Raw genomic sequence first — 23225 nt, forward strand, 5'->3', positions numbered from 1 at the left:
GGAGCATGAGGTGCCCGGGGTGACGTGCAGCTTCTCCCCTCCGCTACCACCATTGCAGCACAAGGGTCAGCATGGGGGGGACTGCGGACGGAGGAGCCCCACCGTCCCCCTCCCTTGAGGCTGCAGAGCTCTGGTTGGGAGCCCTTACACCGTGCTGGGGTCCTGCAAGGCACCCCAGCTCTCCCTGCCCTTAGGAAGCCTGCGTTTCCCCAGGGATCCACATGGTGTTGCCCTCCCCAACAGATTTCCAGCAAGCTGTCAGGACAGCAGGGGCTGCCCGGCTGCTGCAGTGGCCATGCAGGGGTACACAGCCCTCTGGACCTACGCTAACCCTTCCCAGGATCGGATCCTTTCCTCGGGGGAGGCATTGGTTTCTTTTCCCTTTGGCTCCCAAAGCATTGCAGGGCTCACCCAGACCTGAGAGCGGCCGCTCTGCACTCCCAGCGCACTGCTTTCCTTCTTGTGCTGCAAAGCTGAGGTTTACGTACTGTACGGGGGGGGGGGGGAGGGGGAAACAGGACACACACAGGAAAAAAAAAAAACACAAAAAAACAGATGATGACAGTCTATTTTGTACTTTGTAAAAGTGTTCATTAAAATGAAAAAGTGGGAAAACAAAGCAAAACAAAAAGGTGAAGCGCTGTCTGCTTTCGTACTGATCAAACCGAGGACAGTAAAGCAGAGCTGGGCATCGTCTGTGTAAGGCTAGCAGTGTTCCCACCCACAGCCGCCCATAAAGGTGCTCCCTGCACCACACACTGCCCCACAGCAGCAGCTTTTGTCCTCCACCCAAAGGCACAAATGCTGCAGGAGGTGCTGGGGAGGGAGGGGGGGGTCCAAGCTTTGAGAAATAGCAAGAACTGGAGTCATGAGTAATGCTATCCCAGCAGACTGATTTTTCGTCCTGAGTCATTTGTTTTTGAAGGCTCCTGGAGGGAGAGGAGCTCACAGGTGCTTAAAATGTCGCTGCTTTGGGGGCTCTGAGGCCCTGTGCCTGTGGGCACAGCCCTGCTCCAGGCCTCATCCTGCAGTGCTGGTGGGCTATTTTAAGCCCAGACTGACAACGCAGTGATGCATCGGAGGGCAAATTACCCTTGCTAATCAATGCAAAATCAAGGCTACGCTGGCGTTAATTGTGCTCACGTGAGGGCCCAGCCTGCACCCACCTCACTGCAGGGAGCTCCTGGGCTCTCTCTGAAGGACCAAGTGCTGAACACATCCTCCCAGCACAGCTGGGCTGGCTCCTCACCTCTGGGAGCAGTGGATCTGTAGCTGTGAGCCCTCCAGCAGAGCAGGAGCCTTCCTCCGGGGGTCAGAAGCCACCAGCGTGCACCCTGCACCTTCCACAGACACCGCTCTTCACATCAGGGCTGGCCCCAGCTCTCCAAGTTCATCTTGGATCTTGCAAGCAAGACAATCAGGTGCGTGATGTGAATAGCGAGGTGACAGGTGCCGTGCTCTAGCCTGGTCACCAGGATGGCACCACCTCAGCAGTGCCCACTGTAACCAAACACCCTTTGCCAGACCTCAGGATCTGCTGCTGAGCCTGTGGCCACTCAGCCCTGCAACGTGGCAGCAAACGCCCACAGCCAAAGGAACGAAAGTGCAAACACTCTCACCACTGTATAACACTTCTATTTCAAGTTAAAGACCTTGCTGGCATTTAATTAACATACAGACTTAGCAATTTATTGCACAGCAAGACTGAAACGCAGCCAGGTATCACTTGGAAACAGTTCTCAGTTGTTCAAAAGGCCCAACCCCAAAGGGCACCAGGAAACACTTGTGGAAGAGCAGCTCATAGCCAGCAGCAATCCCATCCAGCAAGCAGCAGTCCTGCAGTCTCAGGATCCTAACAGCCACACACACGAAGAAGGGGACTGTCAGGAACACCCTTCTGGCAGCAGTTTCTTTTGTATTTCAGTGCCTTAATACGCTTCTACCTGAAAAAAGGGCATAGCAGCTCCCATGAGGTCAACAAGGTAGGCTTGGGCAGCTCAAGGCAGACATAGGTGGTTTAATTTAAAGCCAACTTAGCAAGAATTCACAGCAGTGAAGGTCCTTCCCAACTGAACATTCACTTTCTGCATGTTCTGCCTCAACCCACCACTGCGCCAGCTCCACACTCACACTCATTGCTGGGCACTGTCTGCATATTTGCTTTGCCTTTCATTTAAGTCCTCCAAGAGTGACATCATCTAGATAAGCTCAGCCCCAAGCTGCAGTAACTGCACAACAGATGAGCTACAGTTTCAGCCAATGGAGCTGGAGTACGAAGTGGTGTCCTGGGGAGCAGGGCTGCAGTGCATGCCTTAGCTGACAAAAACATTTCCTGCCACAGCCCTGGGTTCCACAAGGCTTAAGTTGAAATGAAGAGCTGCAAGACAGAAGAGCCCCTGGAGGAAGTCAAGCTCCATTACTACCAATGTAAAGACTTCACAACTGCTTTATTAAAAACATTTGCTTGGATTTTGAAACAATTCGCAAGGCAGAGGGATCTCCTAGAGAGACATGATGCAACCGAGTATGTCACAGCAGTTTTCCCATTCAGTGCCTACTACACATACATACAGTCCTGCATCCCACCTCCTTCAGCCTCCTGGATCTTAGATGTGCTTGCTGCAACAACTCCTCTGCTGAGAAGGTACCCAGAAGCAAGGCTCTGCTGTCACTCTGCTTCTTGCCCATCAAGACTCCCTCCTGTGCCATGCACTGCAGAAAAGCCCAACTCAAAAAGGCCCTTTGCAATCATAGCCCCACAGGCAAGAAAGACTACAAGAACTCCCAAAAGTCAGAAGCATGAAGACAAAGTAGTTGACAAAGAGTGGGTGCTGCTCATTTCCACTGCACGGAGTTAGAAGGGAGCTTTGTTTGCAGCCTACTTCTGCTGTCCATAGCAGTGGTAGTGTAGGCAGCATGTGATTTTATCTTTCCACGCTGCCTTTTTTAGCAGGACTTTCCCCCTGCAGACAAGTTCTCAGTCTACCAATTTAATGAATGTGTTCCTTGGATGCTCAGTCTTCAGAGTCCACAGCTGGTGGTGGATGCTGGGGACAGCTGTGCTGGATTCCAACGGCCAGAATTAGTTTTCTTCCACATAAAAACAGAGTAACAAAAAAAGGTTTCTCTTGAGAAATAGCTTGGCTCAGTCCAACACTGATGTGCCAGAGCCAGTAACAGAGGAAGCATGTCCTGAGCTACAAATTGCATCTCCTGCCAGTCTTCCCTGAGGGAGATGCTCTTCATCCTCACACCCAGAGGGACTCACCAGCTGTGGGCTGGGTGTCAGACTCTAAGGGAGCCTGCTACAAAGCTGCTGGAGCACTCTGTGTTTCCACTCTCCTTCCTGCAGCTGGGCCAGAGTGTTTCCACGATGCAGAGATGCCAGCACACCCAGGCACTGCTATGGCTGTCTCTGCTCAGTCGCTTCTTGCCTGGCTCCCTGGAGTGAGTGAGTCTTCCTTCCCAAGCTGCTCATCACCACGCCCCTCATCTTCAAAGCACAGTGTTGAGGTTCAGCAGTGTTACTAAATGAAAGACTTAACCATGCTTACCATATGATCAACCCCACACGCAACGTCCACCACTTCGCCGGGTATAGTCACCTGGATCACACACACAGGAGTGGATTATTTCTCAGGCTGAGATTTTGTACACAGTATCTCCCATTTCTTATTCTCTCTTCTGCTTAATGCACCAGCTGCTTCTGCAAGAACTCACACCTATGAAAGCGTCAGCTGGAAAACCCAGAAAAAGCAAGACTCAGCACCAGAGATGCTTGTGCACTGAGCTGTGAAACGTCCCCATTCTCCCCTCACAGGAGCGCATAAAGTTTTGGAAAAGCAGAGAGACCTCACTAGCAGACAGCAACGAGACTGTATCCTCATCCATCTGAACAGCAGCACAAACAGCATGCCCAACAGGACATAACCCAGATGACAGGACAAGGATCTGCCCAAGCACCATCAGGATTAGTCTCTTCTCTCATCAGAAAGGGCAGGAGATGTAAAAACTCAACTTTGCCTAAGGCAGTTTTTGCTCTGATGCTAAGCAGACCCAGCTCACATGCTATTCTAGCTATGCCACCTTCACTTGAAGTAGACTTAAAGCCCAAGGAAAGCAAAAGCTACAAACTGCAAGATATCAGCTTTTCCTTGGAGCTAAAGGAATGCAGAGGTGGCTGGCTCTAGAGTGGGACATTACAGAGAGAGTGGTAACTGCTCTTGCATTGGTATGGTGCTGTAGTAACACCCTGTAGGAGCTAGTTGTTGGAGGGAGCATAACCCTCAAAGCAGACTCAAAAACACCTCCCCCCCAGGGCAGGGTAGGCAAGAATCTCTGGGAAAGGAAGCAGTCCTACAGTCACCTCAGGTTTCCACTCCTGCCAAAATTACTTAACCACGCTGCAGCAAATGACATTTTTTGCCTTCATGATAATAAAGATGAGCTAAAAAAATACACTCTTGGTCTTAACATTATTGTCCTTACCCTCCATGGAAAATACTGGTCTTCCATTCTTCCAATTCCCAGGCACCCTCTTAGATTCTTGCCCCATACAAAGAGTTCTCCTCTGTCTATACAAAGGATAAAATAAAAATAAAAATCAGGAAGAGTCATTAAAAAAGAAAAACTCTATTTGTGACATTGGCAGCTGTGGTGCTGCTGGGAACACAAAGGAGTTACACACACAGCATGAAACTCTCAATGACACAAACAGAGGGAGGTACTGAAAAGCATCTGTCCCAGAACAGACCCCTGGAAAACACCCCTTGTGTCTGCCTCTACCTGGACATAGAGCTGTTGACCACAACCCTCTGGCTATGACCTTCTAACCAATTATTTGAGCCTAGCTTTCCAATACATCTCTCTCCAATTTAGAGATAAGGATGTGGTGTGGGACCACGTCACAGGCCTTGCACAGTGCAGGTAGCAGCCCTTCTGGGGTAAGCAAGGCAGTGACAGCCATCCCAAGCCATCACCTAGACAATGCTCACTCAGCTGCCTGACAGAAGTGAACTTAGAGGGATAACTGAGGAAAAAAGATAAAGTTCTATTCAGCTGCATCACAAAGAGATCAGTTTTTAATCCTCTCAGCATACTGAGTTCAGAAGTACACAGATCAGCTCCACAGAAGAGACAACCAAACCATCTAAAACAAGTACAGTTTAGTCAGGATGCTGTCTGTAACACCTGGAACAGGAGAGACCTGGAAGTTACAGGCACAAAGCTTCCCCAGCAGTGACCAAGCACTCCTCATTAGCAAACTATTGTTTTTGCTAGTAAGTACACAGGCTTTCTGTGCTGCTGCCCTCTGCTGATCATTTTTAAGTGACCTTCTCATCCACAGCTTCTTTTAAAGGCTGCTATCAAATACATGGTGTACATTCCACAGCATCATATCCTAGCATACTAACTGTACAGGTCTTCCCATCTCAGACTGGGAGAGGAATTGGTCAGAAGAGGCAAGAAACCCTGACATCTACCTCTGAGTTAAAGTCTCAGTTTTAACTTGGCCATCTACCACATGAAATCTTTTTGCTTCTGAAGTACAACTGATTGACTTATTCTGTAAACGAGGAAATAAATCTGCCTTTCCTGTTTGAGAGATTTTTTTTATTATCAGAAGAAGAATAACACTTTCTAGAACTAACTTACAATTCATTTCAGAAGTGACAAGTAACAGACGTGTCCACACTGAAATAGGCTTTACCACACTGACTCCTGCAGACATGGTGCCCCTCCTGCTGCACTTGTGTGGTTTTAAGTTTAAAGAAAGATGGTTCTGTTTGTGAGTTAAGCTGAGAACTGTATGGCCATAGGGCTTGTCAGGACTAGAAACTTACTTGTAAGTGCTGCAAAGTGGCTGAGTCCACAGCGAACACGAGTAACACGGACATCTGGACTGAAGTCTGACCAGCCAAAAAGGCTCTGGGGGATCATCTCTGGCACTGCTGTTTCAGTGAGGACTGGTCCTTTCCCAAGAATTCCATATCCCCAGACGAAAACACTTCCTTCTTCTGCATTACATTAAGAAGACACTCTGTAATAAGGTCTGTGCTTGTGAAATTCATGCCACGACTAAGATTTAATCAGATCCAAAGGGATATCCTCCTTTCTCCTAGAGAGGTCTAACACCTTTTGAATATTCCAAAGTAGTAAGGCATTTGGATGGGAACGCATTGTTTCATTTGTTTCCTAAGCTGTGCAGACTAACCAAGCTTCACAGGCAATACTTTTATGGGGGAAATACGCCAACACAATGCAGGCTGGATAAAATACTTCAGCTAGAGACTGAATATTTTATTATCGCTGCTTACTCCTTTGAGGCACAGCCAAACCAGCAGCAGGCTAGCTGCCCTGCCTGCCATGCTCTTTTAAGTTGTGTGCCTGAGAAAGGCAGCAGCTGGACAGCACAAGACAGAATAATTTGCTATGACTGCCAGCTTCGCTCCCTTCATGCTAGAAGCTCAAATGTCTTCACAGTAACTGCATTGTAAATCTGAATCTCTTCATCAAGAAAATTCTTCCTCAAAGCAGTACAACCCTTTCCCTCACTTCTTTATTCAGGAACTTTCTTCAAGCTGTGCTCCCCATACTGCTGGCAATCCCAAGAACACTCAGCAAGAATTCTCTGAACTCTACTTTCTAGTCTACTTAATCAAGATTTATCTGTAAGTCACACTGATAACAAGTTTGAAGGGCTGCTCCTCCACTCAAGTGCTGCCTTACTTCTTTCCTATATTCACCTTCATTATAGGCCACCCATGTGACCAGAAAACAAGGGATCAGAAGGGATCTCTAGTTCACTCTTAAATCAGTGTTCCCATCACCCAAGCTTCCCTCTCACTGACAGCAACCCCTGCTTCTAGTGAACAAGAAGCTTCAGTACGTTATAATCCATGCACTGCATGGCCTTGCATTGAAGAGGATGACTGTAAAAACCAACTCACCAGTTAGCACCATATTGCCAGTACCTCCACACGCAGCCTCCTTTATCTTCCCAATCTTGAATGGCAAATGTCTGGGAACGTTCACCTGCATGAGGTTGCAAGAGTTGTTTCAGACAAGGTAATAAACTGGGAACACCTAGGTTTTTCATGTTTCCTATAGTTTTGGCTCAGGTAGTATCTGGCATCCCACAATTTGTACATCACCTGTGCAATATGTAAAACTCAAGCTTTAGCAAAGGTGTCATTCACCTGTTTCAGACCCCTCCCTCCAACTTCAGCTGTAAGCACCCATACTACATTACTTAGAACAGTCACTGTCTTCAGGCCTTCCGAGCCTCAGTAATTATCCCTACATTAAGGACGGATCAGGGATAGCACAGGAAACCAAGTTACATGTATGTAGGGCCATGCTAATGCAATTGCTTGCTCTTACTGCCAAGAACAGCTGAGTATGAATGAATTCCCTGACTCTGTTTTCTACACTAACTCTAAGAGGAGACCATCTGTCTAATTACCTCAGCACTACAACACTTGGTGTCAAGTCAGCACTGTATTCTTTACTCACAGAAGTTTGCTCCAAAAAGTTTATACCTGCAAAACACTGGAGTTGTTTAGGGCCAGCCCTAAATCTACTAACGTAGCTGCTGTAAAAATTCTGGCCCACAGTTACACATCATGAAGCACATCATTAAAGAAAATAATTTGCCTGTTGTATTTATACACACGTATTAACAAGATCTTGACTTTAAAACAGTTATAAAACAGAATTCTCTGTAATACTTTTTTTCAAATCTTTCTACAGATCCTAAGATTGCCTCGTTAAAGCATCCAGCACAAACACTAAGCTGGATCTCACTGGGTGCAAAAGCAATGGGCTGAGGAAAAGAAGCTTGTGTATTCTCCCTCTATAAGAAACTGGGATGAGGTTACCCAAACCTCTGCCCATCAATAGCTGGGAAACACACTGCCCTAAAGCTATACAACCATTTCAGACACATTGGTTTTGTAAACATTGGGAAAATCAGCCTGCCAGCGGTGCTTATATTGATTTATACTGCTGTCAAAAAACAAACTAACTAACAAAAACAAGCTGGGAGAAGCACTTAATTTTTAACCACAGCCACGCTGAAACGTGCACAAACAAACCCCTAGGCCAACTGACCTGGGTGGTTTCTGTGACAGATGCCAACTGCAAGTACTCTGAATTTCCCCAACCAAAGAGGTCTCCCTCATCTGAAACAGCCAGACAGCAGTCCCCATAGGAAGAGACCTGGATAATGTTTACTCCAGCAATGTCACCACCTAGCTTAGTTGGAACACTGGTGATGTTGTAGTGTCCAAGACCTGAAAGGGAAAAAAGAGAAAGATGATCAAGAATATTTCTCCAGCCCCACTAATTACTACTCAGAACCATTCTGTCATGTTACAGAGCACTCCAAAATAAATCTGTCTGTAACAACCCCCTTCAATGGACAAGCCACAAACACCAGTTCTACTTAGCAAAATGCACCTCTCTCTGAAATACAAAACAACTTTCTACAGCCATACTCAAGAAACAGACAAGGCCCTGAGCTTTCTTGTCTGCATGGACTGAAGAGTTTGAGAGCACTGAACAAGGCAAGCAGATATCCTGGCAGAGGCAAGCTGCATTGTGACTTCTGCAAGGACAGCCACAAGCGACAGCACATTCTGCAGTCATTTTAGACAACAGCAAGTGAAGTGGCAAAAGATGCTGGGAAGCCAACACGTGACACGACAGCTGCTTGGGCAAGAGACCAGAATGCAGATGGACTACAGCATGTCTGTGTGAGGGAACTGCAGGAAGAACCCGGCTTCAGGAGCAGCAGAAGGACTGAACAGTAGGAAAGGCTCAAAAAAGTCCTCTGCCAGCAAGAGCCACCAGAAGGAGGGCCTGACCAAAAATCCCATGCTAAGACAGCAGTTGCAGCCAAAGATCTGTTAGTCCAAAATAGGAAGCAAAAGAACCTGACATGAGAAACGAAGCAAAGTCTGCGCAGAACCAGGGAGCTGACTTTCACGTGCCACTTCCAGATTCCCTCCCCTCAAGCTTCAAACAGCAAACACATCCTCCTCACACTACGTGCTGGGATTGACAGCATGGCATCTGGGAAATGAACTGAACTGGCTGTGTTTACACAGAAGAACTGAGAACATCTGCACACAGCTGGAAACACACCAGCCCCTTCCCATCTACACACGTGAGACAGATTTAGCTCCGAATCAGCAGCTTGCATTGTAGCGAATGGATGAATACAGCAAGTTGAGCTGAGCTCCTACCTGTTTGACCATCAGCTCCCCAACCACATGCAAAGACAGCACCTTTCTTGGTTCTAAACAGACTGTGGTCCTGCCCACACACGACCTGCACATAAACAGAAAGCCAGACCTGGTCAGGAAGGGTCACATGTCCACAATCAATTTAATGAAGCTTTACTAGCAGACAGAATGAGCAACGAACTTCTACAATGCCTATCAGCTCAGATTCTGACCTTTCTCTGCAAATCAAAGTGCTCTGCAGGGAGGGAAGGCTACAAACAGCATGACAAAGCACAAGAAGCAGCAGTTCTCTTTGTAGAAAGTTGTTGCTGCAGTTGTTTTGCTCTCAGATCCAGAACAAGGCTTAGTTAACAGAAAGCCAGATTCATTACATAACAGTAAGGAATAAATAAGAGATCTCCCTTCCCACAAAGCAACCACGCAGCTCTCAATGCCAGTTACAAACTGCTACTGATCTCTTGCCATGCAAGCACTCCAGGAACACATCTGTTCTCAAATCTACATTTACACTGAACTAGCAATCATGTCTGCCACAGGCTTGGCACAAGTTAAAGCCAAGATCTTCAAAACTAGAGCCTAAAGATCTGCTAATGACTAACTCACAATTTAAGACATCGACTAACAGGAATTTTAAGCATATAGATGCTGCAAGAAGTACAAACAGGTACCGATGATTCAACTCCCACCCCCAAAAAAACCCCTCTGAAAAGTCTAACTCTGAACACAGTTTGGATGTGCCATGGTTCACACTCAAACTGCTGACAAATACATTACCCCTGCCTTTGAAGAAGCTGCACAGGCCACAGGCAACACCTATACACAAAGTACTACTGTGGCAGCACAGCTCACTACTAATGAACTTCTCCTGTGCCCGGAAATGCTGCAGCTGTGTGAAGAAGGAGCACTACTAATGGTGTTCTGCAATCCCTAAGCAGGTCTCAGTTCACTTTTGAAACAGTAAGACAAAACTCAAAATAAAGCAGCTCCCAGGTTACCAGGACTCCAAAGGGCTATCACTGAAGGTGTTTCATAGGACTGGACCCAGCACTGACCCCTGGGATACACAGCAGATAATGGCCTCTAACCAGACTTTGTGCCACTGATCCCCATGCTTTGGGCCTGGCCACTCAGCCAGTTTTCAACCCACCTTCAGAATTAGATTCAGAAGATCCTCCTACCTGGACGACTCTGCTGTCAAAATCATTCAGCTGATGAATTAAATGGCTTTCACTGGACACCATCAAATGGCAACCGAGAAGATAAAAGGCAAAAGAGAGCATTTCAGAGGACTGCAACTGAAAAACGTGAAGGTAGACCCCCTTTTACTGAAAGCCACTTCGCTGTTTGAAGAAGAGACTCTTTCATGCTCTCACAGAATCAGAAAGCACAGATCCACTAGCAAAAAAAGGGAAGTGATTTTGCATTCTCCTCTTCAAAAGAAAAACTGACACTTTTAAAATAAAGCCTTTAATGTGAACTGAGGGTGAAAGTCCTCAAACACATTTCCCTAGCCTGAAAAGAGCACTGGCACCAGATAACACTGCAGCACCTGCATTAATACTATGATTAACTACAGACTAATTAGTATTAGAGCCCAGAGAACAAACAGAGCAGTGTTAGCATTCATTTCATTCTTTCATAAGAACTCTGAACACTACAACTAAATTCCAGTACCAAGGTAAAGAAGAGCTAGCTAGATTACAGCTATTTTCTTAAAACTCCACAGGCCAAGCCTTGTGGATCACTCAGCAAGCTGCAGGATCTCTTACAAACCCAATCAGGGAATCAGTGACTTCCAACACGTTCTCACTATCAACTTAGATCACTGCTCTGTGTAAAGCATTTTGAGAATACAGATTGTGGCCCATACACACACCATAAAGGAAATCAGTACAGATTCAAAGGCAGTTACAGCACAGATTCAACAGAAGGATGCCTCTTTCAAGACGAAATGGCATTTCTAAGACCCTCAGTGAAGGCACTAGCACACCCCCTCTAAGAGGCTGAAGGAAGGACTACTGACACAGACTACTTCAGCCTATTTATGAAGGCTGCTTTTTCTTACTATGTCCTGTGAAAACTGTCAGACAATGACTTCTTTTCTGTTTTATGAAAATGGTAAGAAGAATGCTGACATCCAACCTGGCTTCACAGTCCAGCCCTTTATATGATGCCCGCAGCATAAAAGTCTGCTTGGGATTAAGAACAGTATCCTTATGCCACCAGACTTCTCCCACCTACAAGCCTTATGGGAAGGTTCTTTTCATTCAGCAATGCTTTTAACATTAAGAAAGTTCCAAACACTTGGATTCTCACCTGTAAATTTCATCTTCGACGACCTTCCGACCACACTGTCCGTAAGAGTTGTTTCCCATGGTAAAGACTGTAAAATAATGATAAAAACACACGAGTTCTGTTGCTGCCCAACCTCACCTCATTTTGCAGATACACGAAACGTTTTCAGTATGAAACTTCAAACGAAGCACTTAAACGGGCATAAGCTTTCTCCAAACCAAATCCACTTAAGAGTTGAGTGACTGAATCCATTTTAGCCCACAATATCCAGCAGGCATGGCTGCAGGCACGGCAGCCGTACCTGGAGCCCATTGGCTGTCTTTCAGTAATCTCACAGCCCATCCTGCTGTTGCTAGGGTGACTCAGGAACGGATCAGTGTTCCCACGGGAGCATTACATCCACCATGCAGCTCACCCAGCAATAAGCAGTGCTGGATAGCTCAGCTCAGCACAGCACCACTGCTGCAGAGGATGACCAGAGAGGCAGAACACCAATTCACACAATGGACTTTCTGTAGAAAGGTCAATTCATTCACTGCTTTTATAAACGCAGCACTCGGGCACTGTGGGGAAAGTCATGCAGAGCTATTGGCACAGCCACCCAAAAATGAATTCAGAAACGTATCTGCCTGAACAAGACAAATGGCCTGCACTTAAACAAGGCCTGAGGCTACATAAACAAGCCATATTTTGCAATACTTGCAGTGAAAAAGCATCCAACGCACTTACAGCTTCAGCCAAACAGAACCCAACACAAAACACAATTATCAGCTCAGGCCTCCCCCTCCTGGGAGCAATCCCATGAAGGCCAACAGCCACCTGCACCGCATCGACAGCGCCGAGAGTCCCTCTGGGGTCCAGCTCTAGAGGACAGCAGACAATCTTTCTCAAGGCTTTTAATGAAAGCACAGTCAGTCCTTTGTTATCAGCAGGAGCAATATCATACCTCCTTCACTATCTGTCAGGATCAGGGAATGAGCTCTTCCACAGGACACCTGCAAGACTCGAGTCTTCTGTGGCTTCTCCAGTGGTAATGGAATTGGAGATGGTTCCAAGACATATTCATAGCCTTTAGCTTAAGGAATAGAGAGAAATAAAGAAGTGAGTTGATTCTACAAAGCAAATTTATCATCTATTTCTCACTTACAACGTACAAACACAAACTGAATCCTAGTTTGTTACAAAAGCAAACTTATTTTTGAAAGCTAGGATGCTAATCGAAGTAAAAAGGTGACTGACATTTATCACTGGGAAGAAAATATTAAAAGAAATAGGCATAGCTGAAGCTAAGAATCACTGCCTAACCAAGAATCCACCCCACCTAGGCAGCGAATGTTAATAAGGAAGCCAGAACTAGGAAACTGAGGCTTTCAGCCATATGCTCAATCACCTTGCTGAACACGCCTGGATCACTAGAAAGCCTTAACACTAAGCACAAACTAAAGTACTCCATACAAGTGGGGATACTGCAAACAAGGTACAATAGCAGACACCACAAAAAGGCAGCATGAAAGGCAAGTAAAATCTTAGGGCTTCATATTCCAAGAGCAGTAGATTAAAGACTCTTTCAGAAACAGGCATGCAAAAAACAATAGCAAGCATGGCTCCGTAAGGGATAAGAGATCTAAGGCTCAAGAAGGAAAGTGGCAGGCTGTATTAAAGAAAGGTTTAGTAACTTAAATCAGTTACGGTCAACTGGGAAAAAAAACGAACGGCAAAACATAGTAAGTACCAGGCAAAAGGTTAAGGGGAGATAAAAAGCTGTGCTATCAAAGACTGTAACAGGTGAAAGCAAATCCCAGAACACTCAATGCAGCATTCTGCTCTCATATAGCAGCATTTTAACTAGTTCTCACTGCCTCGATTAGAAAAAGAACACCTACACGTACTCAAGACACTACTGCCAGCAAAGCTAGTATCTATCTAAAGAGACATGGACATCTCAAAACAAAAACCCTTTTTCCTCTCTGTTCCTTCTAGTTCAGCCACACCAGCTACTGTGATCAGTGGTAATAAACTTGGTAGGTGATATCTGAAGGATGTGAGAGGAAAAGAAACAAAAAGGTGGCTAAGGCAGGGAAGAGTGAAGACAAAATGTAAGTAGTTTAGCTTAGAAACAGTTGATGCTAGAGCATGACATAGAGCCATCTGGAAGCCAGAAGGTTTAGGTTCCCTCAGAAACAGATCTGTGGGGACACAGTATTAGAACTAGCAGGTATCAAAGCAAGGTTGCAAAACCAAGGAGCAAGCAGCTTATCCAACAGAAAACTTGGCTGTGGAAAGGTAAGCACAGAGCAGAAGCAATCTCACTGATCTGCATATCACGTGCAACAACTCCCATAAAACCCATTAATACAACCCAAGCAGTGTACGCTCCCTTACTTAGAAGGGCTTGAACTGCGTAACTGCACTTATGCATTCTCCAGAACAGCAGTTGTTTTCTATTGGTTTGCCATTAAGTTTAACTTTCTGCCCATAAAAGACATGCCATACCTCGATGAATTATGCTCTTACACTGTACAGAGGGAAAAGCAGTTATAACATTGTTTTCCCTAATTGTTTATAGAATATTTTCAAATAAAATGTTTCTGTAAGGGAAGAAGTTCATGGTTTTTGCTAGCTGGTTTAGGTGGAGGGTAGTGACAGCTTTCTGCACAGAAATAATCTTCTTCATGTGTTGGAGACCTTGGCACAAGACCAAATGACTGAACTATGTGTTTTCCTTTCAAAAATCAATTTTGTGTTAAAATAAAATAATAAAAATAATTTTAAAAAAATCAATAGGTTCACAAAAAGCCAACACTGACACTGTCAAAAAATCTCTGTAGGAAAGGAAATTACTTTACAGATGCAAAGGCAAAGGAAGGGAGCAACCCATCCTGCCAAAACCATTTTAATAACTGGTCTACAGGCTCAACCAACAGAAAGTGCTTCCATTTTAGTTACCTTTCAAGCAAGAACACAAGAACAGTGCCTAGGCAGGTGAATACCTTCAACACTTACTTAACAACCATGACAAAAACATAACTAAGTTCAAAAACCAAATGAACATGTAAACTTGTTTGTACAGCCCTGTGAACTGCATCAAAACCTCCAGCCAGTTTTCCACACCTCTCACCTGAAGTTTCCCTCATTGTGTGTAACCCACAGCACCGCCCTGTGAGGCTTTACAACACCTCAGTCCTTACTTCTGTCTCTTATGCTTCTCTGAAATCCAAGCTGGGAGTCCTTGTTCAGGCCCATGCCCCACACTTTGGTGATGTCAGTGGTGTTAGAGGACAGCAATGTGAATCCATAGCCACAGGCAGCAGAGATTATCTATGAAGACAACAGAAAACAGCATACAGTAATAAGCTGGTACTTAGAAAAACGAATCGCAGAATCATTAAGGTTAGAAAAGACCAGTAAGATCACCAAGTCCAACACCAACACACCCCCACCGTGCCCACTGACCACATCTCTCAGTGCCAAGACCCCACAGCACTTGGGACAGTGACTCCACCACCTCCCAGTGCAGCTGTGCCACCCCATCACCACTCTTTTAGAGAATAAATGTTTCCTGATATCCAAACAGAACCTCCCCTGGCACAACTTAAGGCCATCACCTCCCATCCCATCGCTGTCACCTTGGGGGCTGATCCCCACCTCACCACACCTCCTTTCAGGCACTTGAGGAAGCTCTGGGGAGACCTTACTGCTCTCTACTCCTCCACCCACCCTGACCTCCCCAGCTCCCTCAGCCGCTCCCCACTGTGCCCCAGACCCCTCACAGCTCTGCTGCCCTAAATCTTTCCCGCAGCGAGGGACCCCAAGCTGAACACCCGACTGCTTTTTTTTTTGTTAGCAGCTCATTAAGCCACATCTGACCACAACCTAAGCTCACGGCTAGGTAAAACCCTTGCAAACACGGTGAAAACCAGCCTACAATGGAACAAATACAACAAACTACTGCTGCAGTGCTTTGTCTCCGTGTGCTACCTCTCTGATTTGGGCACACCAGCAAGAAAACGAAGAAACGCTACAGGAACACAGTACTTTGTCTGTGTGCGCCCAGTAGAAGCGCTCTGACCCCCGCACCCACCTTCTCGTCCGTTTCCAGCCGGTACGGCGTTGGTTGGATCCGCCGCGGTTTCTTCCAGCCCGCGTCCGGCCTCACGAAGCTGGGCACGCCAAGCGCTCCCGAGTAGCAGAAACCCCACACGAAGACGCGATCCTTCCGCTTGGCCGCCTTCCCCACGTACTGGAAAACCGGGGCGGCTTCATCGACTTCCCGCAGCTGCCGGGCGCTCGGCGGCCTCGCGGGGTTGGCCAGGCCGCGCTGCGGAACCGCCGCAGGCCGCGCCGCCCTCAGCGCCCGCCATGCCGCCGCCGCCGCCGCCGCCATCTTGGCGACCTTCGACCTGCTCGCATGCGCCGTACTACAGAGCGCTCCCTCAGCGCTCCTGTCTTAAAGCGGCAACGCCGGCCACCTCGGAGGGTGGGCCCAGCTCAAACCAACCCAAATCCAAACCCGGCGCTTGGCCCAAACTCTGCTGGCGTGGCAGCAGCGGGGCTGGCTGCGTGTAAACCTCGTGGCTCTGCTCCCTGCAGTGTGACAGTGCCGCCCCCCATCGTGCTGGTCCTCTCTGTGGCAGCCAACGACCACCCGACACGGCGGACCCACTGGATTTGAGCTACCCTGCCCCACCTCACACCCCAGCGCCATATGGGCCACCTCACCTCACAACTAGAGGGAACAGAGAGGAGAGCTTTCCCCACAGAGCTGTTGCTTAACAGCATGTCAGTTCAGCACGACATCTCGTGCCCTGCCCATGCCCACCACCCTGCCAGTGGTGTGCAAGTGCTGTGGGCGAAGCTGAATTGCTGCTGATATGTTTATTGATCAGTCATCCACCCAGCATGAAAGCGTTGAAAATACACGCATAAAGTGTCTCTTTGTGCTAAAATGGTCTTTGTACAGGTTATTTATCTGTTTGGGTGTTCTCACAGGGACTGAAGCCCTGGCAACACTCTCTGGTGACAGCTGAAAACAAGAAAATCATTCAGAATACAAACAGGGGATAAAAGTGGACCTACTAGTGATGAGGAACCTCCCGTGGGCTGTGGGAACTCAGCCTCAAGGTGCTGGTGGAAGTGCACACACTGCTCCTTGGGACACCTTGGAGCCATTGTGCCATGGGGTTAACACAGAGCCCCAGGCTCACAGCTGCTCTGGGAGACATGCAGGCCCCCAGCCTGGCTCTGTGTCCCCACTGCACAAGAGATGGAGATAAAGCATCTGCTTGCAGGGTTTGGGGGCTGAGGGCCTCACATGATCTTCCTCCTGGTACTCTCTGTGCAGCGGTTCATGATGAGGTCTTTGCTGGGCCGGGGAGGAACTGCAGGCTGAGCCTTCGACTTGTTCTCCTCTTGCTCGTTTTTCTCAGCTGAGGATGAAGCAGATGTAGAGATGGGTCAGAGCTCTGCACCATCCCACACCTCCATGTGCTCCTCCAGGTCCTCTTGTGATGGGGCATGGAGGCCATGCTGTCCTGTAAAGACAGCTCAAGCCTGGGGGCAAGAAGTGCAAAGGGTTTGGGAGAAAAGAGGACTTGTTTCCTCCTCTCTCCCTAGATCTTTCAGTGGATTCACAGAGATTCTTAAGTCTGTTTGCTTATGCCACATCACCAACAGCCAGTGTTGGAGGGTCTGAACTGTTTCTGTGGGACTTTGGTCCATGTCTAGGCCAAAGGCCCTACTGAGACTTACAGATGATGTCCTTGTTCTGCAAATTGCCCCTCATGTTCCTTCGGTTCTGCATATACTTCTTGCTGTTCCTCCTGTAGGTTTCCTGGCTGATCTGCTTCCGTCCCTTGTTGTGGATACTCTTTGCGTTGCGGATGGTGGATCTGCAGCAAGTCAAAATTAAATGTTCCATTTCCACAACAGTAGCTCTCACTCACGCATTTACTCTCTGAGAATCCCCTGCTCTGTTTCCGCCAGGAGCTGCATACTGAGCTTCCTCCTCTCCTGAACGCCCCTACCCACTTTTCATTTCCACTTAGCAGAAAGCAGCAGGTGAATGCCAGCCCTGGGGGTGAACTGCTGTTAGGAGGCAGCCAGAGCAGTGCTTTGCAAGCAGATGCTGATGAGTAAAACCTGAAGCCTGGAAAGCGAAGGTGGGGATGGCAAGGTAGATCAGGCACAATGCTGAAAAGGGCAGGACAGACATGAGTTTTTTCCCCAGAATTCAAGAAACTTCTGGAAGAGATGTACAGGGTCGCTCCTAGGTGGGTGGATGGATGGATATGGTATCTATGCTGGCTGCAGCACTGAGCTTCCTGGCGGGGGATCTGGGGGTCAGAGCCTGCGGAGGACCCATGCAGCTGTCTGCTCAGCAGCAGACACCACAGAGAGAAGTGAAAGGCCGAGTGCTGGGCAATGCAGAGCTGCACTGCTGCAGGAAAGCCCCAGCACGCAGGGCAGCCCCCAGGCAGGAGGTCAGAGCCATTGCTTTGTTGTCATCACCACAGTGAGAGTGGCAGCTTCTACCACCCACAGCACCATCCTGCTCTGCTGGAGGCACCTGCAGCCCTCTGCCTTCAGCCCCTGCCTAGTTTCAGTGTGCACTCCTTTTCATTGACAAGCTCTTCCCTTTGCGGTGCTCCGAGCTCAAATTCATGCTGTGGCCATTCCCTGGCAAGCCCTGTGCCAGTTCCCATCTGTTTCTGCTGTGCACTGCCATCAGCAGTGCCACAGGGACGGGGGACAGATCACTGTCCTCATCACATCACCTCCCCAGAGGTATCAGTAAGCATCACTGCACTGCAGTAAGCAGATTTGTACCATCTTACACTGCCTCACCATCAAGCCGTGCTCCAGCAGAGACGGATTTTGAGAGATTTTATAGAAGGCTGCCTTGTTTTCTTGGGGGAAGAAAAGATCCAGGCAAGCTCTGCCCTCCTTAGCCGTTGTCTTTGCATCACAATTAATGAGCTATTATTGCCTTTTATCTTTTTTAATCAAAATAAAATCCCTTCCATTAGCTCAAATCCTCCCATCAGATTAGGCCATTTGGCAGCCCTGATTAGTCAAATCTCCCTTCGCTTCTCAAAGATTTAGTGGATGCACTTAGGGAAAAAAAAGAAAAATCTAATTTGAAAATTAAACGAGATTAGCCCAGAAAAGAAACTTTGCAGAAGGACAAGGAGAAATGTGCCTGCCTGATCTCGCCTGATCTGGGCTGGCTTTGCTGCAATCCTGCAGGATCTGCTCCTGTTCTCTCTGCTTACCTCTCTCCCCTCTCTGCATTGCCAGGGTGAGCAGGGGACAACACACACCCAACAGTTTCATTTCACACCCTCGAAGAAGAGCTTTTGCTCTCCTCCCTCCCTCTGCTCATTTCCTACCTCCGGGGGGGAATGCTGCGGTTCCTCAGCTCGCTTTTCTTGGGGGTGTTCACCTCCCCAGATTTGTTCAGGTACATGGAGGGATAATAACCCGTGGTTTCATCCTTCCTGCAACACAAAGCAACACTGCTTGTTCTCCAGAGCATGAATGCAGCTGAGGTCCCCCCCTGGGAAAGTCCAAGACCACAAAGTGAGTTAAGGCTGGGATGAAAGCTGAGGTTTCACCAAACAAAATGTGCCAGAACACTTAGAGGCAGGCTAAATAACAGATGCTTTTTTTTTTTTTTTTTTCCATCTGCCACCTTCTTGGTGGTTGCATTTAGCAAAGCCTCCTGCAAAAGAAAGCACTGGGCAACAGCACCAAATGGCCCACAGATGTCACAGCACATGGAAAACCTCAGGTCCATCCCATCGCATTGCTGGCTTCCGTGGTGTTTCTCACCTGATGACCCACCAGCCATCAAGCAGCTTGTGGATCACCTCAATGGTGTCACCCTCCTCAAGAGTCAGCTCGTCCTCCTCCACGGCCGTGTAGCTTTTCTGCACCACGTACTGCTCACCTGCACGCACACAATTGGGACATCACCCCAGCGATGGGGCTCAGCCTCTCCTTCACTGAGCAGAGGAAGCACCAGAGCATCAACCTGCAATGTTAGGCAAACCCAGGGTGTTCCAGGACTCCAAGCCTGGACTGGGCTCTGCTGGTGCCATGGCTCCTACAGGTCCCACCCCCCAGCACTCTTGCAGGGGAAAGCTGGCAAGTGCAAGTAGCGAAAGGACATCTATCCAGGCTGAAAAGCATGTTTATAATTTGTCTGGTTAAATGAGGAACAAGGAAGTGCTGTGCTAATAGAGTCTGTTACAGTGTTTTGAAAAACCACAGAGATGAAGCTGTGAGAGCAATCAGCAGAAACTTGCAGGTCCCCTCCTGCCCGGTGCAACAGGGCTCACTGCAGGGCAGGAAGGGGAGTGCAGGAGCTCAGTGCAAGGGAAAACCCATGCTGCTCCTACAGCACTATCCCCGTGCCCAGCAATCCTGCCTTGCAATGAATTGTCCTGTGAACAGGTGATGCTCTTGAAGAAACAGTGTTTTTCTGAGTGCTCTACCTGCATAGTTGGGCTCCTGCTCCTCTGATTCATCAGGACCGTCCATTGGCTCCAGATAGGCAGCTGGCACCCAGCCCCGCTTGTTCTTTAACTGGCAAAACCACCAGCCTGCAAGGAGAGCAGGTTGGGCAAGGGCAGGGATAGTACGGAGACTGCAGGAACAGGCAGCACCAGCTGTGTTCCCCATCCCGTGTTTAGCTGTCCCCATGACACATCCGGAAGGGCACTGGGGCCATTTTCTGTTTTTGTGGTGGTGTAACTGGGGAGCCCAGCTTCTTCATGCTGCTTCCTCATGGGCAGGAACCATCCCAGGCTGAGGCATGTGAGGAGGCAGCAGGGTTTTCTAGGATTGCCTCACACCCCAACCAGAACTGACCGTCACGGGGCTCCATGTGGATGTGAATCGGGAGGCACTGAGAGGTTTGGCACTGTGCCTCTCCATCAGCAGTCCCTCACACAAGTTTTACTGTTGTAACTGACACCATAGGGACACAACGCTTGGGCAGAAGACACAAAGGCTGTCCCCAGCCCTGCTGAGATGGCGGCCAGGAAACTGGGCTGCCCCTCGGTAGCGTGGGCACCTACCAGTCTCACTCTTCTCCACGACGTCCACCACATCCCCAGCTTTTAGAGCCATCTCAGACTTGGAGCCCTTCTCGTAGTCAGCGATGGCTCGGTATGTCTGCAGGACGATGGGGCCTGTGATGTCTGTGGGACAGAAGAGAGACTTTCCCTCCTCACACAGAAATACCTTATTTCAGCTACACTACAGTCAACTCAAAGATGACCTGATGCAAAACCTCAGCACGTTCTGGGACCCAACAGCTTCATTCCAGACTCTTTTTCACACAGGATGAGGTTTTCGCCCAGCAGCAGGGCTGCTTTTTTACCCTGCTCTCAGCCAGAGCCCCTGCCATGGGGCAGCCTGCCCCTGCTCTGCCCCATCCACCCACACTGCTCCCACCCTGTGCATTTTGCTATGGCAGAGTCAGCCCCACGCAGCTCACCGCTGGCGTTTTTCTTTGCATCCTTGGGCAGGAGGAACACCTCGGGCTTCCTGTTCCTAGATGGATCAGAGCAAAAGCGGTGCATTAGCTAGGTCTAATTATTGCGTGGTTTACTGGTGCTACACCATAGAGGTGCAGAACTGGCCCTGCTGCACTCACTGGCTGTCTGTGATGGGGTTCATGTCATCGGGACGGACCTCAAAGAAGCTGACCACGTGCAGGCAGCGGGAGATCTTGTGGGGCAGGTTGACCAGCGCGTGGCAGTACTCAGCCAGCGTGCCCTGCCTGCTCTGTGTCGAACGCTGCCCGTCAAACCACTTTGGGGCTGGTGGAGAAGGGAAAGGAGTCAGAAAAGGCAGACAGAATGCCGCAGATTTATGCCTTGCTTGAGCAGGCTGCTCTGCACCTGAAAATGAGTGGCTTTGTCTCCAGGCTGTGAGTGTAGATCTTGCACAGCTGAGCTCATCCCTGCAGCCCACAGCCCTTGCACAAGCACTGGGAAAGCCCTGTTTTGATTACAGCATATCCCACAACTGTGCCCAGGCCATGCCCAGCTGAAACACAGCTTGCTGCTTCCAGGGCATCAGGAAGGGCTCAGAGGGACCATGGGACACATGGATACCCCTACCTTCCAGCAAACACCACTGGCAGCCCCAACCCATGGCACAGCACTGAGCCCCACACGTGAACAACACCCCCATCACTGTCCCACTGCTGGTGCTTTCAGTTCCCCAAACTCAGCCATCTGCTGTGCTGGGCAGCCCTGTGCTCAGAAGAGGACACTTGAGGCAGCTTGGCGTGGCAGGAAGGGTCCAGCACGGCTGGGGTGCCCTGCGGGGAGCACCCATCCTGCTGTGTGTTGTAGAGACCTTCCACAAGGCTCACAGCTACTTCTCCCTCCCTCCCTGCCTTGTTTGAAGTAGGAAATCAATGTAAGGGGGATTTCTCCTGAGCTGCACCTTGCTGAGGTACAAACTGTCACTCTTTGCATCTGTTTATTCCTTCTCCTTGAACACACATTGCATTGCTTCCCCTTATACTGATCTGTATGACCACAAGGGCACTAAAAGCCATCCTGTGGATGGTGTCACCAGAGGAGGGTCGTGCTCAGCTGCAGCTCTCCAGCATGCCTCTCCCTTTGCATCCAGCCAGGACTGAAGCTGGGGATGCATCCCCAGAGTGCCCAGCACCAGGCAGGCCCTGCTGGGGTTTTGATTTCCAGTCCCAAAGGCAGGAACAGAGATTGCAGCCAACATCTGCACAGGGGCAGAGCAGCTTGGGGCAATTTCCCAAGTAGCTGTGACTTCTGGTCCAGCCCCCAGGCCCCTGCCTCTTACCTGGTAAGTGCGGGATGATCCGGTTCTCTGCATTGATGTCTCCAGATTCGATGGGGAACATCTCCTTCAGTGCTTTCTATGGAGCAGGGACGGGCAGGGCTGTGAGAATGGCATGGGGACCCCACCACAACACCCACAGCTCCCCTGTCTTGGCTGCGCCCCACAACTCAACACCAGCAGAAACCTCCCTGGGCGACATTAGGGTCCCCATTCCTAGGGCAAAAGAAATCTAAACTGGGGGACCCAGGAACCTTCTATGAGCCAGGTTCGTTTGGGGGCAGTTCCAGCTCAAGTCTGCTGTCTGCTTTTGCCCCCCTGCCTGACCCTGGATGCGGGCTGCTCACGTGGAACTCATAGATCTCGGTGAACCGGCGGTAGATGAGCTTTTCAGAGAGGTCGTTCCACTTCACCAGGAACATGTAGACCTGCGGGGCAGAGCAGAGTGCTGCAGCTCAGCACATGGCCAGGACCCCAAACCCCAGTGGGCCTTTCATCCTCTGGCTTCTTCCAGCCTGTGCCATCCCCATGACCCCCAGCTCCAAAAAGCGATGCTCTTCAACCCTCGATCACAGCTATCTGAAGAAAAACATCGGTCAGGCTTTTATCCCAGCCAGCCCAGGTGCTCACTGTGCACTTACGTAGTGTTGGCTGGGGAAGAACCTCTTCTCGTAGCCCAGCAGCTCAATGTGCCGGATGAAGGCGTCCCCCATAGCTGCTCCCACTGCTGTGCTGCTGCCTCCCTGCGCTCTGCTCCCCTCTGCCTCCGCTCTTCACTGCTTCACTGTTAAAAGCCCCAGGAAAAAGGAAGCTGTGCTGCAATCTTGTCTGTAACTGTTTACCCAC

General features: G+C 48.9%; 2 protein-coding genes across 2 annotated transcripts; both read right to left on the reverse strand.

Annotated features, from left to right (window-relative positions):
- Positions 1-2430: 2430 nt before the first annotated feature.
- On the reverse strand, positions 2431-14857 carry RCC1L (RCC1 like). Its single transcript, XM_065731704.1, has 10 exons — positions 14732-14857; positions 12490-12618; positions 11565-11631; positions 10427-10478; positions 9249-9333; positions 8113-8294; positions 6951-7035; positions 5844-6017; positions 4489-4574; positions 2431-3605 (listed from the first exon to the last, which is right to left on the reverse strand). Exons 1-10 carry the CDS (start codon positions 14784-14786, stop codon positions 3528-3530), a joined length of 993 nt encoding a protein of 330 aa, XP_065587776.1. The 5' UTR covers positions 14787-14857; the 3' UTR covers positions 2431-3527.
- Positions 14858-16562: 1705 nt separating this feature from the next.
- NCF1 (neutrophil cytosolic factor 1) lies at positions 16563-23188 on the reverse strand. The gene is made up of 11 exons (XM_065731705.1): positions 23021-23188; positions 22727-22807; positions 22383-22458; positions 21205-21370; positions 21046-21101; positions 20624-20746; positions 20039-20146; positions 19374-19491; positions 18932-19039; positions 17292-17431; positions 16563-16969 (listed from the first exon to the last, which is right to left on the reverse strand). The coding sequence occupies exons 1-11, from the start codon at positions 23090-23092 to the stop codon at positions 16851-16853; spliced, it is 1167 nt and encodes a 388-aa protein (XP_065587777.1). The 5' UTR covers positions 23093-23188; the 3' UTR covers positions 16563-16850.
- Positions 23189-23225: the final 37 nt, after the last annotated feature.

The sequence above is a fragment of the Cyrtonyx montezumae genome, unplaced genomic scaffold, assembly GCF_038088225.1.
Source record: "Cyrtonyx montezumae isolate F1298 unplaced genomic scaffold, pur_monq_1.0 scaffold_15, whole genome shotgun sequence".
Lineage (NCBI taxonomy): Eukaryota > Metazoa > Chordata > Aves > Galliformes > Odontophoridae > Cyrtonyx > Cyrtonyx montezumae.